The sequence below is a fragment of the Leguminivora glycinivorella genome, chromosome 6 (genome assembly GCF_023078275.1).
Source record: "Leguminivora glycinivorella isolate SPB_JAAS2020 chromosome 6, LegGlyc_1.1, whole genome shotgun sequence".
NCBI lineage: Eukaryota > Metazoa > Arthropoda > Insecta > Lepidoptera > Tortricidae > Leguminivora > Leguminivora glycinivorella.
Genome location: NC_062976.1, coordinates 17,662,495 through 17,679,141, shown reverse-complemented (window position 1 = coordinate 17,679,141; position 16,647 = coordinate 17,662,495). Strand labels below are relative to the sequence as shown.

At 39.5% G+C, this 16,647-nt stretch overlaps 3 protein-coding genes across 4 annotated transcripts; 1 reads left to right on the top strand and 2 right to left on the bottom strand.

Moving 5' to 3' along the window:
* Positions 1–429: 429 nt before the first annotated feature.
* Positions 430–6,167, bottom strand: LOC125226908 (protein O-glucosyltransferase 2-like). Of its 2 annotated transcripts, none has more exons than XM_048131085.1 (6): positions 5,763–6,167; positions 4,947–5,155; positions 4,355–4,811; positions 3,838–4,075; positions 1,204–1,503; positions 430–875 (listed from the first exon to the last, which is right to left on the bottom strand). In XM_048131085.1, the coding sequence occupies exons 1-6, from the start codon at positions 5,915–5,917 to the stop codon at positions 756–758; spliced, it is 1,479 nt and encodes a 492-aa protein (XP_047987042.1). In that variant the 5' UTR covers positions 5,918–6,167; the 3' UTR covers positions 430–755. The 2 variants fall into 2 exon arrangements, with proteins under 2 accessions (XP_047987042.1, XP_047987043.1); XM_048131086.1 differs by lacking the exon at positions 5,763–6,167 and adding an exon at positions 5,394–5,712.
* Positions 6,168–8,267: 2,100 nt separating this feature from the next.
* On the top strand, positions 8,268–12,743 carry LOC125227215 (39S ribosomal protein L3, mitochondrial). The gene is made up of 6 exons (XM_048131474.1): positions 8,268–8,469; positions 8,642–8,729; positions 10,322–10,549; positions 10,927–11,222; positions 11,586–11,750; positions 12,444–12,743. The coding sequence occupies exons 1-6, from the start codon at positions 8,420–8,422 to the stop codon at positions 12,694–12,696; spliced, it is 1,080 nt and encodes a 359-aa protein (XP_047987431.1). The 5' UTR covers positions 8,268–8,419; the 3' UTR covers positions 12,697–12,743.
* Positions 12,744–13,755: 1,012 nt separating this feature from the next.
* Positions 13,756–15,773, bottom strand: LOC125227189 (proline-rich protein 2-like). Its single transcript, XM_048131437.1, has 2 exons — positions 15,408–15,773; positions 13,756–15,022 (listed from the first exon to the last, which is right to left on the bottom strand). The coding sequence occupies exons 1-2, from the start codon at positions 15,627–15,629 to the stop codon at positions 13,880–13,882; spliced, it is 1,365 nt and encodes a 454-aa protein (XP_047987394.1). The 5' UTR covers positions 15,630–15,773; the 3' UTR covers positions 13,756–13,879.
* Between the last annotated feature and the right edge of the window lie 874 nt (positions 15,774–16,647).

Below are 16,647 nucleotides of genomic sequence, written 5' to 3'. Positions count from 1 at the left end.
AACCTTGTCATTTTGAATGTTAGGTTTAAATTTGCTTACTGCGTCACCTGTCCAATTTGAAGTTTACTGTGACACAGGTTAAAGTGCTTTACAGTGACATGGCTGTCTATTGGTAAACCTTATGTCATTGCAGTAACATGCATAATTAAACAGTTTGAAGGTTTATGATGGTAGCTAGCAATTATTTTATTGAGTGTAGAGTTAAAAGCCGAGTAGAGCTGCACAGAAAATTAAAAATTCAATTTAAAAAAATAATTATCATCAGATTAAAAAATGAACATTGTAGATACGTTTATAAAAATAAAAATCAGTTGGGGTGTCTGAGGTTTTGAGTGATACTGGAAACACGGTGTATATTTACTAGCTTTTGCCCGCGGCTTCGCTCGCGTTAGAAAGAGACAAAAAGTAGCCTATGTCACTCTCCATCCCTTCAACTATCTCCACTTAAAAAATCGCGTCAATTCGTCGCTCCGTTTTGCCGTGAAAGACGGACAAACAAACAGACAAACACACTTTCCCATTTATAATATTAGTATGGATTTTACCAAAATGTGATATTATTTGGTAATGTTTGTAATAAAATAATATAATCTAATAAAATTTTATTTTCATAGCCTTATGTTATTTGACATAATATTAGCAAAACTATATTTACACTACCTATACTACTGAGATTACTTTGTATTATGCAAGGAAGGAATGTTTTGGCATTTTTGGCGCATAATTAGCTTTGACTCCGAGCCTCAAAGGGATACTCAAAGATCTTCACGTTTCTTTTTTTCTTTTGGTTCGCAATGACAGTCAAACGTCGGTTGAGGCACTTCCGTCATTCCTTTACGCACATTCACTTTATTCGTTATCCTCTTGCTCCATTCCTGTAATAAGTGAACATGCATCATTTTTGTATGCGCAGTGACATCTGTATCTATCTCCCATATTCTTATAGTCTTCTATAGCTAATTAGCTATACAAGAAAAAGGGTTCCTTTTGTACCTTTTTGGTACGGAACCCTAAAAAAGGGAAAAGTTATTGAAATTAGAACCTACAGCTTAAGAAATAGAGTTGACTTTTCTTTGTTCAACAATAATACAGAACAAAAGAAAATGCAAATTCTATTTGAAAATGATCTTGAAGCCTAAGAAGTAGCATAAGAAGTTGAGGCGCAACAACAAAAGCTTAACAACCCAAAAAGAGAGAACTCACCTGGAACAGCACCGCATGATAGCAAAATATATGTTGAGGAAGCAGATGCTCGTTAACAAACTTCCTCCCATTCCTCGCTATCTCCACCGCTTCGTCGTCGTGCGCGCGCGCCCACCGCACGCGCTGCGCCAAGTCCGACAGGTCACGTGACACCGGCACGAAGTGCTCCCACGGAACCAGCTGGCTATAGAAGTGCTCGTAGTATGGTGATGCTTGCTTCAGCACCGTGCCGCCGCCCGCGAGCAGGTACGGCAGTCGGTATGATGCTACGGTGCCGTCAATGTTGATTTGGTATTTGTACTGGAAGTAACAAGTATTTTTAGGGTTCCGTACCTCAAAAAGGAAAAACGGGACCCTTATAGGATCACTCGTGCGTCGGTCTGTCCGTCTGTCACAGCCAATTTTCTCCGAAACTACTGAACCGATTAACTTGAAATTTGGCACGCATATGTAAACCTGTGACCCAAAGACGGACATGTAATTTAAATTAAGAAAATTTAATTATAGCGGCCACTTTTGGGGGGTAAAAGTGAAAATTAAAAATCAAAGTTTCTAGAACTATTTTGTATTACTTACATATCAAATGAAAGAGGTTTTTATAAGTAATTCAAAAATATTTTAATAATTTTTAGTAAGGTAATTTTCAAGTTATTTAAGAAAATAGGCAAAAAATTACCATTCCCCCCTTATCTCCGAAACTACTAAGCGTAAAATTTTCAAAAAAATACACGAGATAGTTTTCAATCTATAGATTACAGTAAAACCTATTAGAAATCTACAGTAAAGCGTAAGTCAGACTTAAAAGAAAAAAACTCAAATTACGAATTTCACTCACTGCCGCTGCAAGGAGTTACCAAATCTCTTGAAATTGTGTGAGCGCGTTTGAATATTACATATAAACTCATTTCTGTTTCGTTTTGTTCAAAATGTCGATTAAGGTCAGTGTCGGGAAGACCGTCTATTGAATATAACTTTTGTATTATTTATATATCTATCACTTCTTACACCTCCGAAGGTATACCAGTTTTTCATACTTAATCCATTGGTCTTCAATAGATATCCCTAGGACGAACACTAGTTAACAAAAAACTTGATTCGTGTTTCGAACTCGACCATCGAGTTTAACAAGGTTACGCAAAAAATTAAAATAAAATAGAAGCAGTTGGAATATTTGTGCATTATGTATGTAACGTGTTAATTTAATAATCGTTCTTCCTGTCTAGTACAATTAATGCTCTTAAATAGCGTTCAATTTATTGTTTTATGTCCTGAAATATGTAACTTCGGAATTGTGCCTAGTAGGGTGTTGCATATTTTATCAAAGTTAAAATGTTATATGTCTCACCCCCTCAAATTGTTCTCTGGTACAAAAAAATAATTGTAATTTTTTTTCAGAATTTTTCGTTACATTTTAGGGGTCGCTACCACACGTTGAAATTTTTGATTCTTCATACAAAATGATTTTTTTATTATTTTTTTTTCGTTTTTTTATGATACTTATGACGAATCATTGTATTCATGTACCTAAAATTTGATATAACATTACAGCTTAATTTTTTTTTATGCATAAAATTCGTGTTTTAGGTGTTTTAAACACTTATTTTAGTGGATTTTATTGACTTGTACTAACAGTACAGGAATAAAAATTATTAAAAATCAAACGAAATTATTCTTAATATCAAATATCCTTAAAAATTGCTTTAAATACCTTAAAACATTGTTTTAGACAGAAAAAACGAAAAAAAAATATATTAAAAAAATCATTTTGTATGAAAAATAAAAATTTTCATTGTGTAGTAGCGACCTCTAAAATTTATCGAAAAATTCTAAAAAAAAATTACAATAACTTTTTAGTACCAGAGAACAATTTGAGGGGGTGAGACATAGCACTTTTTAACTTTGATAAAATATGCAACACCCTAAAGGCACTCGGAAAGACTAAGAGTAAGGCACCTTTTTTAGGCTTTATGGGAAATAAGTCTAGTTTAAACGGATGTTGTAGGTTAATTTTAATTATAAGTTTCGGCTTTGCTTTTGTCTGAACCTGAAAAAAGAAGGTTATCAACCTCATTTACGGGACATATGACGGTCTTGCCTTATAAATAGAAAAATGCTAATATGTTGAAAATATCAGCGTTATTTGTTTTAATATCTATCACATTACTCCCTGTTATTACAGAATATAACAATGAACATGATTTTGATACTTATTTCCATATGAAATTACGCGACAACGAGCACAACGCGTGGGGACGGTCAACCCGCCGAGCCTTAAAAAAAGTGATTTTTATCACATAAGTTTACTTTAATTCACCAAAGTATTATAAAAGCTGTGTAGAATATAAAATTTGTTAGCCCATAGGACCATGCGGATCACTCCAGACTACTTTAATAGTCTAGTTTTATCCACTCAAACTTTATATCAAATAAAGTATGCCAGTCTTGCCTGCACTGACCTTAGGTTTTTTTTAAATGGGTCTGCTCTCTGACGATGGAGTAGGTATCGCTCAAAATGGTCCCATGTTCATTTTTTTATTCCATTGTGTATTCTATGCTAAACCACTTTTCTTACTCTTATAATTGACTTATATTAAGTATTAATACAGTACAAGTTTAGTGTAGGTAATTACTTACATCAAAGAACTTAAAAAAGGAAATATGCGGCGACTTTGGTCCATATTGTTCTTGTTTGTCCAAGAAAAAGAAAAAGTTCGTAAGAGACACGTTGAAAAGGTCCGGGTTGGCGCGAGCGATGTCGACGAGTTTCAGGCGCTCAGCGCGCGAATCGCGGCCGCGCCAGAACGCGAGGGGCTCGCGGGCCTCCCACGGCTTCTCGATGTTGCCTTGCACTGATAGAATGTCGAGGGTTACCCTAAAAACACAACATTACGATATAAGGGCGGAACATCGCCTTAAGAATACACATCAAAATACATTTTAGCACAGGAATAGCTTGTGCTATAAATACTACAATGAGGATGTGCTGTGATAATGGCAAGAGATGGATTTCTGGGGCAATTCCAAGCAGTTAAATTATGCAGCCATAAACAATCTTTTAACATTTTCCTCCAATTGAATTTTGATTGTCATTTAGACTCAAGTGTTATGGGCCAGCCAAAGGCGCCACAGCATAATAAAGATTTTACTATACCTTCCCATATTCTCTAAGGTAGATTCAGTCAAGTCATATGTTGGCATTACAATATCCATTGTATCATCACTGCCACACCATGAGAAAACTGGCAACAGTTCAGTGTTCTTACGAATCAAAGGCCAGTCTCCCAGGTTAATTACCAACTCCATGTCGGGCAACCTGACTTTCCTTGATAATGACAAGAGAATGTTATCTGAAAACATGTTGAAGCCCACATGCTTTCCATAGCAGTCCCTATAAATCTTATTATTTTTAATGACATAGTGGCAAAAACTTGTAGTATCCGGTTTGTGGTATTTTTCTACAATCTTTGGTACTTTTACTTCCATATCAACATTATTAAAGGGTTTTAGATCTTGATTGATTTTACTGAAGGATTCAGGGCAACCATATTGCTCTAGCCATACATTAATGTCTTGTTCAGGGCAGTCACACTGATCTGGTTGAATAGGACCTGAAAATTAAAAAGTTAAATGTATAAGATCTATGATTACATTATGCTTAACTTTTCACTGAGGGTAAGAAAGACTGGCTGATTAATATTATATTTGTGCTAAGTCTATTGCTTATCTAAACAGGTGCTAATTACCTTCATAATAGTAAGGGGATCCAGTGATATGTTTACTTTTATAATATACACTTATTGACATATCTTGGCAAGTCTCATATACTTTGTACCTAATAATGAATGTTCCATCTTTTCTGTCCAATTTATTTACCCAAACACGGCAATCTCTGTGTTTCTTAGAGCTCCCTTTTATTTCTACAGCTAAGTCATTTGGTAAACTTGAGGCATACCTGAAAAAAAAAGATATGTACTTGTTACAGAGGTCCTTGTACCAGTACCAAGTATGTATCTTTATATACATTTACAAAGATTAGATTGCTACAGCACAATCAAATTACAAAGAGTGAATCAGATCCCATCGGCAAAGGTGATACAAAGTAGATTTCTTCATTAAGGATAGTCCAGAGACTGTACAGGAGGAAAAAGGAAGGAAGGCTTTTGCCCAGCTGTGGGATGTAACATAATCACCATCAACAAACAATATGGTCATGATAATGCAATAATTTATAGATGCTGCTATAGAGGTGGTTAAGAACTAAGGAACACTTTCAATACTGAATTTTATTTGTGGCAAAAATGGGACTAATAGAAAATCAGCCTCATTACACTTTGTCCAGAGCACACACTGATATTAGATGAATAGTGTAAATTTATGCAAATGTTGTTATAGGCCAATGACCTAGCTCAACTTTTGATAAGATCTAAATATAATAGTGACAAGTCACAAGTTAAGTTCTAACAAGTTTATTGAACTTTTTTATTTCGCTTTACAAAACCCTATTTTATTGCACATTAACAAAACGTACGTTTTATTGAATTATTACCATGTTTACTTACGATTGTTCTGTAATAAATGTGAAATTAACAAAAAAGTATCTAGCCGGCATCACGATTTCTTTGGGATTCAGCCCTGGCCCATAAATGTTAATTTCATTTTGTGTGGAGACTTGAGATAAGAGACAAAATATAATAACGTAAATATTGAATTCCATTATAACTAATACTCAATAATTAACATTTGAAATATAATTAATAGTAAAAATAAACACAGAGTGGGTGTAAAGTGAATCAAATCATGTGTAAATAAAACTTTTGACAATTGGAGGGGTATGTTCCACATGCATAAGATCAATCATGAATAAACCAAACTTGTTCTCGTTTTTTTGTGCTTGCACACATTGCATGATTGTAATCCTGACTATGTTCTGCCAAGCAAACTTGCACCAGCTTACACCATTTGAAAGTGGTTTACTCATAGATTTAGAATTATTAAACTAGATTGTTTAGTTAGGTCAAAAAGTGTGTCCACATGAGAGGTAATTGTTTGGGCTGGTGTCCCTCTCGCACTTGCTGACAATGTCAACATTATTCAGTGACGTCATCACTGTCATAAATTGGGGATACCAGTCAATTTTCAAAGTTACTACTAAATCTACTAACACCCAATTGAAAGTATTTTTTAATTATACAAATCTTTGATTTACTGGCATCAAAATAATTACATTATAATTATTTTCAATTTTTTTGAAATATATCGAAACCCTAGTTTGAATATAACATTAAAATAAAATAAGAAGTTATAAAGTCAGGTACGAGGGGAGGTTCAAATATTCGCGGAACGAAGTATTTGCAAATTAAATAAAACAACATAAGTATTTTTCCTTTTCTATATAATTACCTTCGAGCTTAATACATTTATCAGATCGACTAATTAATTTATGTAAACCGTCAAAAAAATATTTTTTATCTTTGCCCTCAAAATGAGCCGAAATTGCCTCCTTCACTTCTTCATCGTCACAAAATTTTTTTCCTCGCAGTTCTTTTTTTAAATTTGGGAACAAATAATAATCGCTGGGGGCTAGATCCGGGCTGTAGGGTGGGTGGACCAGCGATTCGAAGCCGCACCTGTTAAGAGCAGCAGTCGCAACATGGCTCTTGTGAACCGGTGCATTGTCGTGCAATAGCAACACACCCTTGGACAGTTTTCCCCGCCTTTTTCTTTGATGGCTGCACGTAGTCTTTCCAATAGCATTGCATAGTATGCCCCAGTTATGGTAACACCCTTGTCCTTGTAGTCGATCATAAGAATTCCTTGTGAATCCCAAAAAATGGTAGCCATCAACTTTCCGGCCGATTCTGATACCCTGAACTTCTTCGGAGGTGGTGCACCCTTCTTAAGCCACTGCATCGACTCTTGTTTTGACTCAGGTTCAAAATGATGAACCCAAGTCTCATCTCCAGTCACAATTCGTTCCAATATGTGGGTAGGATTGTCACCGCACAACTTCAAAAATTGCTTCGATGCCTCAACTCGTTGTTGCATCTGCTGCGGTTTGAGCATTCTTGGTACCCACCTAGCACTCACTTTTGTCATGCCAAGATGGTCATGCAGGATCCTCAAAATTGTTGTATCTGATACACCAACTAATGCAGCTAATTGTTTCTTTTTGAGTCGAGCGTCTTCTACTACGAGTTTTTCAACTTTTTGAATGATTTCCGACGATGTGGCTTCAATTGGCCGTCCTGGGCGAGGGTCGTCTTCAATTGACTCTCGGCCATGTTTGAAGAGGCCATGCCATTTGTAAATCATGGTTTTAGCAGGGCACTGATCCCCGTAGACGTCTTTCATTTCAACCATTATAAGTTGCGGATGTTTTCCTTGCTTCGTTAGAAATTTTATCACGGCACGATATTCAATTTGCTCCATAGTCGCGAGTTTATTCCGAAATAATTTGTTTGAAAGGGGAAATCTTTAAAACAAATGACAGTTTGGAATTGACATTTATATATTTTTTTTCTTAAAGAGTTCCCATACCAAACGAGCAAAGAGGTTTTGTATTTTTTTACCTCCTTGTACTTCATTCCGCGAATATATGTACCTCCCCTCGTAATATACAGATAAAAATACTACTAATATGGGAACCTCATTAACACTGGCAACACGTGCGAGAGGGACACCAGCCCAAACAATGCCCTCTCATGTAGACCGTTTTCGCTAGTCTGATACGATCGACTTTCTGTTTCAGTAATAAGGTTTAATTTCGTATGGCAAAAAATGTGATTGAGCTGTCCCCTGTAAAGGTCTTTGGGTTTACTATATGTTATTCACGACTTCGTTTGCGTGGATTTATTTCCCGGTATGGACCAATGACACTTCTGAACACGAACGAACGCACTTCCTGAGAAGGCACGCGATTGATTAGATCAAGATCATGAAAATGATGAAAATCACCCATCTGTGTCGCTCTGTCATGTGTGGTCACCAAAGAAAATAATACTCAAGATGGGAATGCACCACTAGTTTTGGAACAACCTTGTCTTTAGTTGCTTGTCAAAGCTGTCATTAGTGTCAGTCGAGTCGACATAACCTAACCTCTATTAGCGATTAATTTGCTTTGTGATGAACTAATTTAGAACTGTATGTAACAAGAATCATGAAAGATTTATAGCAAGATTTGGTTTTAATTAATACGTACGAAGATATACATTTAAACATGGCAAATTCCAATCTTAAACTTCTGTGTAGTACCCTGAGCAAACTAAAGTAAGTATTAGAATAAATCATTATAAAATTTAAAGTGAATCGCTTTATATAAAGTCACAGGCATTGTCTAGTTTGGTATTTATTTGTATACATAATGCCTGGAAAATTGTATTAATAGAGTCAATAAACTAGTTTTCTTTTATCAATATATTCGAGACCGTGCTTTTTTCAGAATAAGCAATGTTGCCCAACGGCAACATTCTTACTACCAACCTCCGAGATACCGCCCTCCATACTGGTTCGCTCCTAAGGAAAGAGTGGTGAGTAAAATTATAAAGGACTTCTATTTTTTATTGCTGTTGTACCTGCCAGTGAATCATACAAAACAACGACCATAACATGAATATCTCCATAACCATGGGGTTGGATTGGGGGATAGGCCCCTACCTGCTTTACACCATTAATAAGTTGAGGGGAATGTTTTTCCTCACATCACTTGAACACTATTATAAAATTTAAATTATTTCAAATTTGTTTGATAATTTGGTGGTTACCTACATTTATAATGTAATGAATGCTCTTAGCTTGAATTCATCATCATTGGCCTTTGGCATCAATTATATGGTGTATTAAGCAGCGTCCGTAACTTTGTGGCACTTACACAAATGACTGGTAAGTCCGATGCGAGAGCGGCAGCCGTGGCCGCACAACTGGCCAGAGACAAAGGTGGGAAAGTGGTGGTTGAAAGGGTATTTCGTTCGACTTTGCTAACCCAAGCTGTTCCAGACACCAAACCATTGAACAGCCATTAAATAGCCCAAATAACATGCCTACCACTTGAATGGCTTTCCTATTCATTTGACTTAGCTGTAGGAAGAGGTTTCCCTTACGTGGTTATATGAGTGTAGGAAGGGGTTTCCCTTACGTGGTTATATGAGTGTAGGAAGGGGTTTCCCTTTCGTGGTCACTTGAATGTAGGAAGCCGCTTCCCTTTCTTTCAATAAGCTTTTGGAACCACTCAGTTGTATATTGGATAGCCGACAAACCTTGCTCAGCTTCAGGAACGGGTTTCCCATTGCTTTCCTAACATTGAGATCTATAAGTATCTATTTTGGTCTTGTGTATTTGCGTTTTTGTGTTGATTTTTTATTTGAAAACAAAAACAGGAACAAAAACACACAAAAACTCACTAAAAAACACTCAAAACACAAAAACATTCAAAAATACTCAAAAACACACAAAAACTGACTCAAGTCAAAAATTACCCCGCTTAATGAAACGAAATCAGACCGTAATAGGTACTTATACTACTTATAATATGATAATTATATTATTATGATAATTTAACTTTAACTTTGACATGTAAAATTGTTAATTTTATGAATAAATGAATATGAATATGAATATAGATCTCAAGGTTAGGAAAGCGAAAGGGAAACCCGGTTCTAAAGCTAAGCAAGGCTTGTCGGCTATCCAATAAACAATTGAGGCCGTTCCAAAAGCTTATTGAAAGAAAGGGCTTCCTACATTCAAGTGACCGCAAAAGGAAACCCCTTCCTACTCTCATATAACCGCGTAAGGGAAACCTCTTCCTACAGCTAAGTCAAATGAATGGGAAAGCAAGTCAAGTGGTAGGCATGTGATTTGGGCTATTTTAATGAATGGCTAAGCCGTCAATGGCTTTTGCCTGGGAAGAGGTTGTCCGGTCCCTGGGAAATCAGCACGCTGGTGTCTTAGTTCTCGCCTAGTGTAAAGGTGGTTAAACCATTCTTCATCATGTGCAGTACTCCGTCGCCCAGGGTCTTCCTCCAGTGGTCGCGGTCTTCAGCCTCCTTTTCCCAAGCTTGAATTATTATTCTATTAATTATGAATGTCATAATTTCTCCAAATAACTAAATGCAATTACTTACAGATGAGTGAAGATATGCTTACCCAAGAAAATAAACAGTTCCTTGAAGAAATTCGTCAGGATAAACTACAAGCTCAAGCAGCTTTAGAGTCGCCCTTGTTGAACAATGAATTTGTGCCTACTGCGCCTTGGGACCCATACACTAGGCGTGCAGGACTCATTGCTCGCAAAATTGGCAACTACCCAGTTTGGACAAAGGATGGAAAGAAACTTCAAACAACTCTTTTACAGGTGAATCTTCAATCAGGAGAATTTAGAAATTAACATAGTGCATGTTATATGTATAAACTTGTTTATTTTAATTTTAATAGCTGTTAAAGAGTTGAATATGGTTACCCTCATTACCTCTACAATAGGTAGTTCATATAAAGGTTTAATATTGGGGTGGTCCATAAGTACACCTAATGCCTTAAAGCATTCTCTACCAGTCGACCTTTGTATCATACAGAAGCTTTATAATTTGGTGCGGAAAATAAAACACCTAATTATGAACAATTACCAATTTTTTTTTACTCTTAATAAAATTTTACATCAGTTTAAAATTTTAGAAAGAAAACGTTTATAAAAAAAAAAAAAACATTAACTAATAAATGCATGTTTATTTGCAGGTTGTGGACAACCATGTGATCAGATATATACCACCAGAAGATTTCACTCCCATGGTAACAAAAAAACCAGTTTGGAAAGAAAAACGAAGACTAGGTAGTCTACTGATCGGTTCAGAGACCATAGACCCCACAACAGTCACAAAAGATTACTGTAGCAAGTTTGACAGCGTTGGCATGCTGCCAAAGCGACACCTGTGCAGGTTCCTGGTCTCTCCACACGCTGCCCTTCCGACTGGAACCCCGTTGACGGCAACCCATTTCAGAGTTGGGGATTATGTGGATGTTAGAGCTAAAACGTAAGTATTATTATGAGCCGGGTCCACACTGACCACACGCCTCACGAGGCAGTGCCTCGCGCGCAAAACGTCCATGCCACAGACGGTGGTCCGCACGTTTGCCTCGCCTGAGGAAATCTGCTCGGCAAGATGGCTATTGGCTGCCCTCGGTCAGCTGTTCAAAATCATTCTGATAGTGGTTATTTAGAACTTAGAAGATGAAATGAAACCCTAGTTGGGAATTATACAATTTATCTATTAAGGCCTTACAATTTATCTATCATATCATTACAATAGCGTGAGTTTCTCTTAGGCATAGAAACAATTTTATTAAAGAAACACATGTTTCTTGCTCTATGACATTAAGCATTCTTTTGTTTTCAGTATTGACAGAGGTTTCCAAGGTGTTATGAAGAGGTGGGGATTTAAAGGAATGCCTGCATCTCATGGAGTCACGAAGACCCACAGAAGGCCTGGAAACATAGGTGCTGGTGGAGAGAAGGCAAGAGTATGGCCAGGTACCAAGATGCCGGGACATATGGGCAACAGGTACCTACATTATTAGATTGAATTCATTATAAAATTTTGTGTCATTTATTGACAATGCGCGCGACAGATGGAGCAACGAGCGGCCAGTTCGAAGCCTTTTATACATATGTCCCTTTAGTCGTTTGTAATAGGCTAGTTTCCTACTAGTCAAATCAGCTTCTTTTTAAGAACTGTCAAAACGATTTGCTAATATGGAATTACTATAAAATACTGAGGAATGACGTCACGGTCAATTCATTTACTTTATATCTTTCTCTTTGACTTATTAAATAGAAATTATGTTAAACATAACTACTGTCCATATTTTTCTTCTAATTATGTGGTGCTTTATTTCGTGCACTGCATAAAATATTTTATTTTAAGTATAGGAAACTAGCCTATTATATTCTAGGTATTGATGACTATAAAAATTGGTGGTGGGTAATAGAGGGACACTGACTTTGTGCGAGTTACTTTTACGTCTTCATTTTATGTTACGCCCTGGGTAAGCGAGTAATTAGCGACCTTCCCTGACGATACTTCACTTCTAACGGCATAAACGTCCCTTTATTAATAAATAAATAATTGACATACGCCGCATAGGAGGCCTGTGGCTCCTCGCATGCATGAGAGGGCTTGGGCTATCCCCACGTGAGCCCAATGCGGATTGGGGACTCCCTTTATTATTATTCTTTAACACAATACTTGTTTTAGTTGGAGAATTCTACGAGGCGTAAAGATCCTTCGCATCAACACGAAACACAACGTTCTCTGGATGTTGGGCGTGGGCATCCCCGGCGAGACGGGCGCCATGTGCTACGTGTTCGACACGGTGCTCCCGCTGCGGAAACACAAGACCCCGCCGCCGTTCCCCACAAGCCTGCCCACCGACGATCTACCGCTGGAATACTACGATGAATCGATCCATCCGTTTGACGAGCCCACTATTACGTTTGAAGAAGACTAGTGGATAAGCATTTATTTTATATAGATGAATAAAATGTTAGTATTTGATTGCGGTTGTTTTAAATTTTTACGTTAACGGGAGAACGGCCTGTATAAGAGCTCGCCTATCGCCGATGAGTTTTACGTAGATAGCGGTTGTAAATAGGTGCAACTAGCATCTATCAGATACCTATTTAAGGTGAAATAAAGGTATGTATATGCAAAAATAAGGAGGCATACATATTGGTTATATTATATTATTTAAATAGTCTAGACCAGCGTTTTCCAGGGGGCGCGGGACCGTGGGACAAGTGCACACATTACTTACCTAACCAATGGTAAGGGGGGAAGGGCCTGGACACTTTATTTTTATAACAGGAGAGGCGTGCATAATAGTACATTACGATACAAGTGCGTAAAAAAGGGAAGTTCGAAACGAGTGGCGATAAATTAAAAAACGACCGTAGGGAGTGTTTTAAATCGACACGAGTTACGCCTTTTCGCACGTGTATCGTACGACGTTTTTCAGTACAGATGACCCTCCGAAGTTTCGACCTGGCATATAATGAACCACTTCTCGCACTAGTGCGTAAAAAAACACCGTCTGTACTGAAAAAATGTTTGAGAACCCTGTCTAGACTAAACACACCGCCGCTCACAAAACCGCGGTAGAAGGCAACGTACCTAAGTTGCAGTCCGCCTGTAGTACCATGCATTAACATGAATAGAGTTGTGCTTTGTAATAAGACATACAGTGAACGTTAGGGGCATTAGACACTTACACAGTGTTAAGTACTCTTAGGGCCACTTGCACCAACGAAAGTGGAGAGTTAACCTATCATTTTATATGGAATTTTACAGATGACAGCCCACTGACCCCGAGTTAAATGTTTGGTGCAAGTGGGCCTTCATCGTTTATAGACCATCAGTTTCAAAAAAGACAGAAGAAAGAGAAATAGTTTAATTCTTTAAAAAAAATAGGGAAGATCTGGCTCCATACTGAACTGAAGTACCTAACTACATATATCTATATCATTAAAGAAAGTAAGATGAGTAAATAATTAGCAATAAAACTAAGATGTACAAATTTCAATTTATTCTATGTCAAGATTTCCTCATCAAACACTCACGATTACCAATAATTTCATTCGATTAAAATAAAACTATAAATGGATTAAAAAAAAAAAACTTAAATCTATTCACGACTACTGTTGGGTCGGCGGTTGGAAACCGTAACCGGGATACGGCTGCGGGGCGCCCGGCGGCGGCGCGCCCGACGCCGGCGCGCGCGCGTAGGGCGGGTACGGCGACGGCGGGTACTGCGCGGGCGGGTAGCCCTGCTGGTACGCGTGCGCCGGGTACGCGCCGCCCCCGGCCGGGTAGCTCTGCGCGCTCGCGGCGTACGAGCCCTGCGCCGGCGGCGGCGGCGCCGTCGACACCGACGGCGCGGGGCTGCCGGGCTGCGACGACGGATTGGAATACGGAGGTTGCGTGGCCGGCGGGTAAGGAGACGGCTGCCCGGGAGGATACTGCTGGCCGGGAGGACCGCTCGGAGGAGGAGGACCGCCCCCTGACGCGACGGTCGAAGGTGGTACGTTATTTCCGTGCGAACTAGAATTATATGTAGGAGATTGAGCGGAAGGAGAACCGTACCCTGAGCTGGGTGGGTTTTGTGCGGTGTAGCCGCTGGGAGGTGGCTGTGGAGATCTGTTCGGCTGTGAAGTGGGAGTTGTGCTGTATGCGGAAGTGGGAGTTGTGTTAGGGAACGGCTGAGATTGGTAAGGTTGGGGCTGGGATGGAGTGGAATTATATGTGCTCACTCCCGCATTAGGTCCTCCATAATTTGGGCCAGACTGTGGCGGAGGATAAGCAGAATTCCCTGTGTACCCAGGTTGGGCGGGCCCGCGGACAGGGTATGGGGAACCGGCTACGGAGGGACTGCCCGGTGGGGGAGCATACGGCTGTTGAACTGTGGATGGTGGGTAGCCCCCACCGGGATGAGTGGAAGGAGGGTAGTTACTAGGAGTTGTGGTGATAGGAGGTCCATAACTTGAGTTAGGAGGATATCCTTGAGGTTGCTGACCAGGATTAGGAGGACCATATCCCTGACTTGGAGGCCCATATCCTTGCGGAGGATAACCAGGTGCGCCTTGGTATTGGCCTTGATATTGATTCTGAGGATATGGTCTCTGCCCATAAGACTGAGTTGGCCTAGTTGGTGTTGTTGACACACCAGTTGGTGGTCTGTATGGTTGCTGGGATGGGCCGGGGGATTCTGCTCCACTTGAGGGAGGGCCTTGAGGAGGGCCCTGAGGTGGCACATTGCCTGCTGCCAATTGATGAGGGGGCTGAAAGTATATCATTGGAAATTATTAGATATCTTAGTAGGGCAGAGCAGAGATTTTATGGTTTGATAGGTCCTTACTGTTAGTACCATTCGTAATAAGTAAGAAATTGTATAATTAAATAGTAATTGATTTCACAACTCAAAATTGTTGCTCTATCCTGTAAGGTCATATTCACGCAGAATAATATATAGAGGTACTAACTACATAAGATGAGCCAAGAGAACTAACAATGAAATAGTATTATACACACTACACTAATCATTTGCAAGTGATATGAGGCTTCATAGCCTTTAGTCAAAATGAATACCAGCTAACCTCATTGCTGTGCTGAATAAAAACCCATTTAGTATCTAGAATTACTTTGTGTAGTACAAAAAGTACTTACCGGCAAAAGGGCCTGAATATTTTGATTAGCATCGGCTACTGACGCCAAATACACAAGATTTCGATGCAATACTTGCTGGTATTGATGACATTCCATTAGTTGGCCTTTCGCTTGATACTCTTGTATAGTTTGTATTAAATGAGCGTTCTCGTCCAACATTTTTTGGATTTGAGCAGGACTAAGTGGAGGGCGATTGCCTCTTGGTGCAAAAGCTACCGACATCTTGTCGGTTTCTAGTTATTTCACTCGATTGAATCACTTTCTAGTGTTTAATTCCACAAATATTTAGAGAATTCAATATGAACAACAAGTAGAATCGCTTCGTCTTCCTTCGTAGCTTCGTACAAAGATAAATTAGATAAATGAAAGTAACAGATAAAAAAATAAAGCTAGGAACATACTACGCGGACGTCCGTCGTAAAGCTAGGAACATACTACGCGGACGTCCGTCGTAAAACGACCGCGACCGCGACCTATCAGTGTGCACGGAACAAAACATCCAGAGAGCCAGATTTCGATCGGACGTCCGTGCGCTCAAGGCCACGTCCGCGTCCGTCGACCGATAGTTTGCACGGTTATGTGTATTTCCATTGTCCAGATTCCCGTCCGCGGTCGATTTACGACGGACGTCCGCGTAGTGTGTTCCTAGCTTGATAGGTCGCGGTCGCGGTCGTTTTACGACGGACGTCCGCGTAGTATGTTCCTAGCTTTAAGCTAGGAACACACTACGCGGACGTCCGTCGTGAATCGACCGCGGACGGGAATCTGGACAATGGAAATACATATGACCGTGCAAACTATCGGTCGACGGACGTGGACGTGGCCTTGAGCGCGTGGACGTCCGATCGAAATCTGGCTCGCTGGATGTTTTCGCGGTCGTTTTACGACGGACGTCCGCGTAGTATGTTCCTAGCTTTAAGCTAGGAACACACTACGCGGACGTCCGTCGTGAATCGACCGCGGACGGGAATCTGGCCAATGAAATTACACATAACCGTGCAAACTATCGGTCGACGGACGTGGACGTGGCCTTGAGCGCATGGACGTCCGATCGAAATCTGGCTCGCTGGATGTTTTGTTCCGTGCACACTGATCGGTCGCGGTCGCGGTCGATTTACGACGGACGTCCGCGTAGTGTGTTCCGAGCTTGAAGCTAGGAACACACTACGCGGACGTCCGTCGTGAATCGACCGCGGACGGGAATCTGGACAATGGAAATACACATAACCGTGCAAACTAT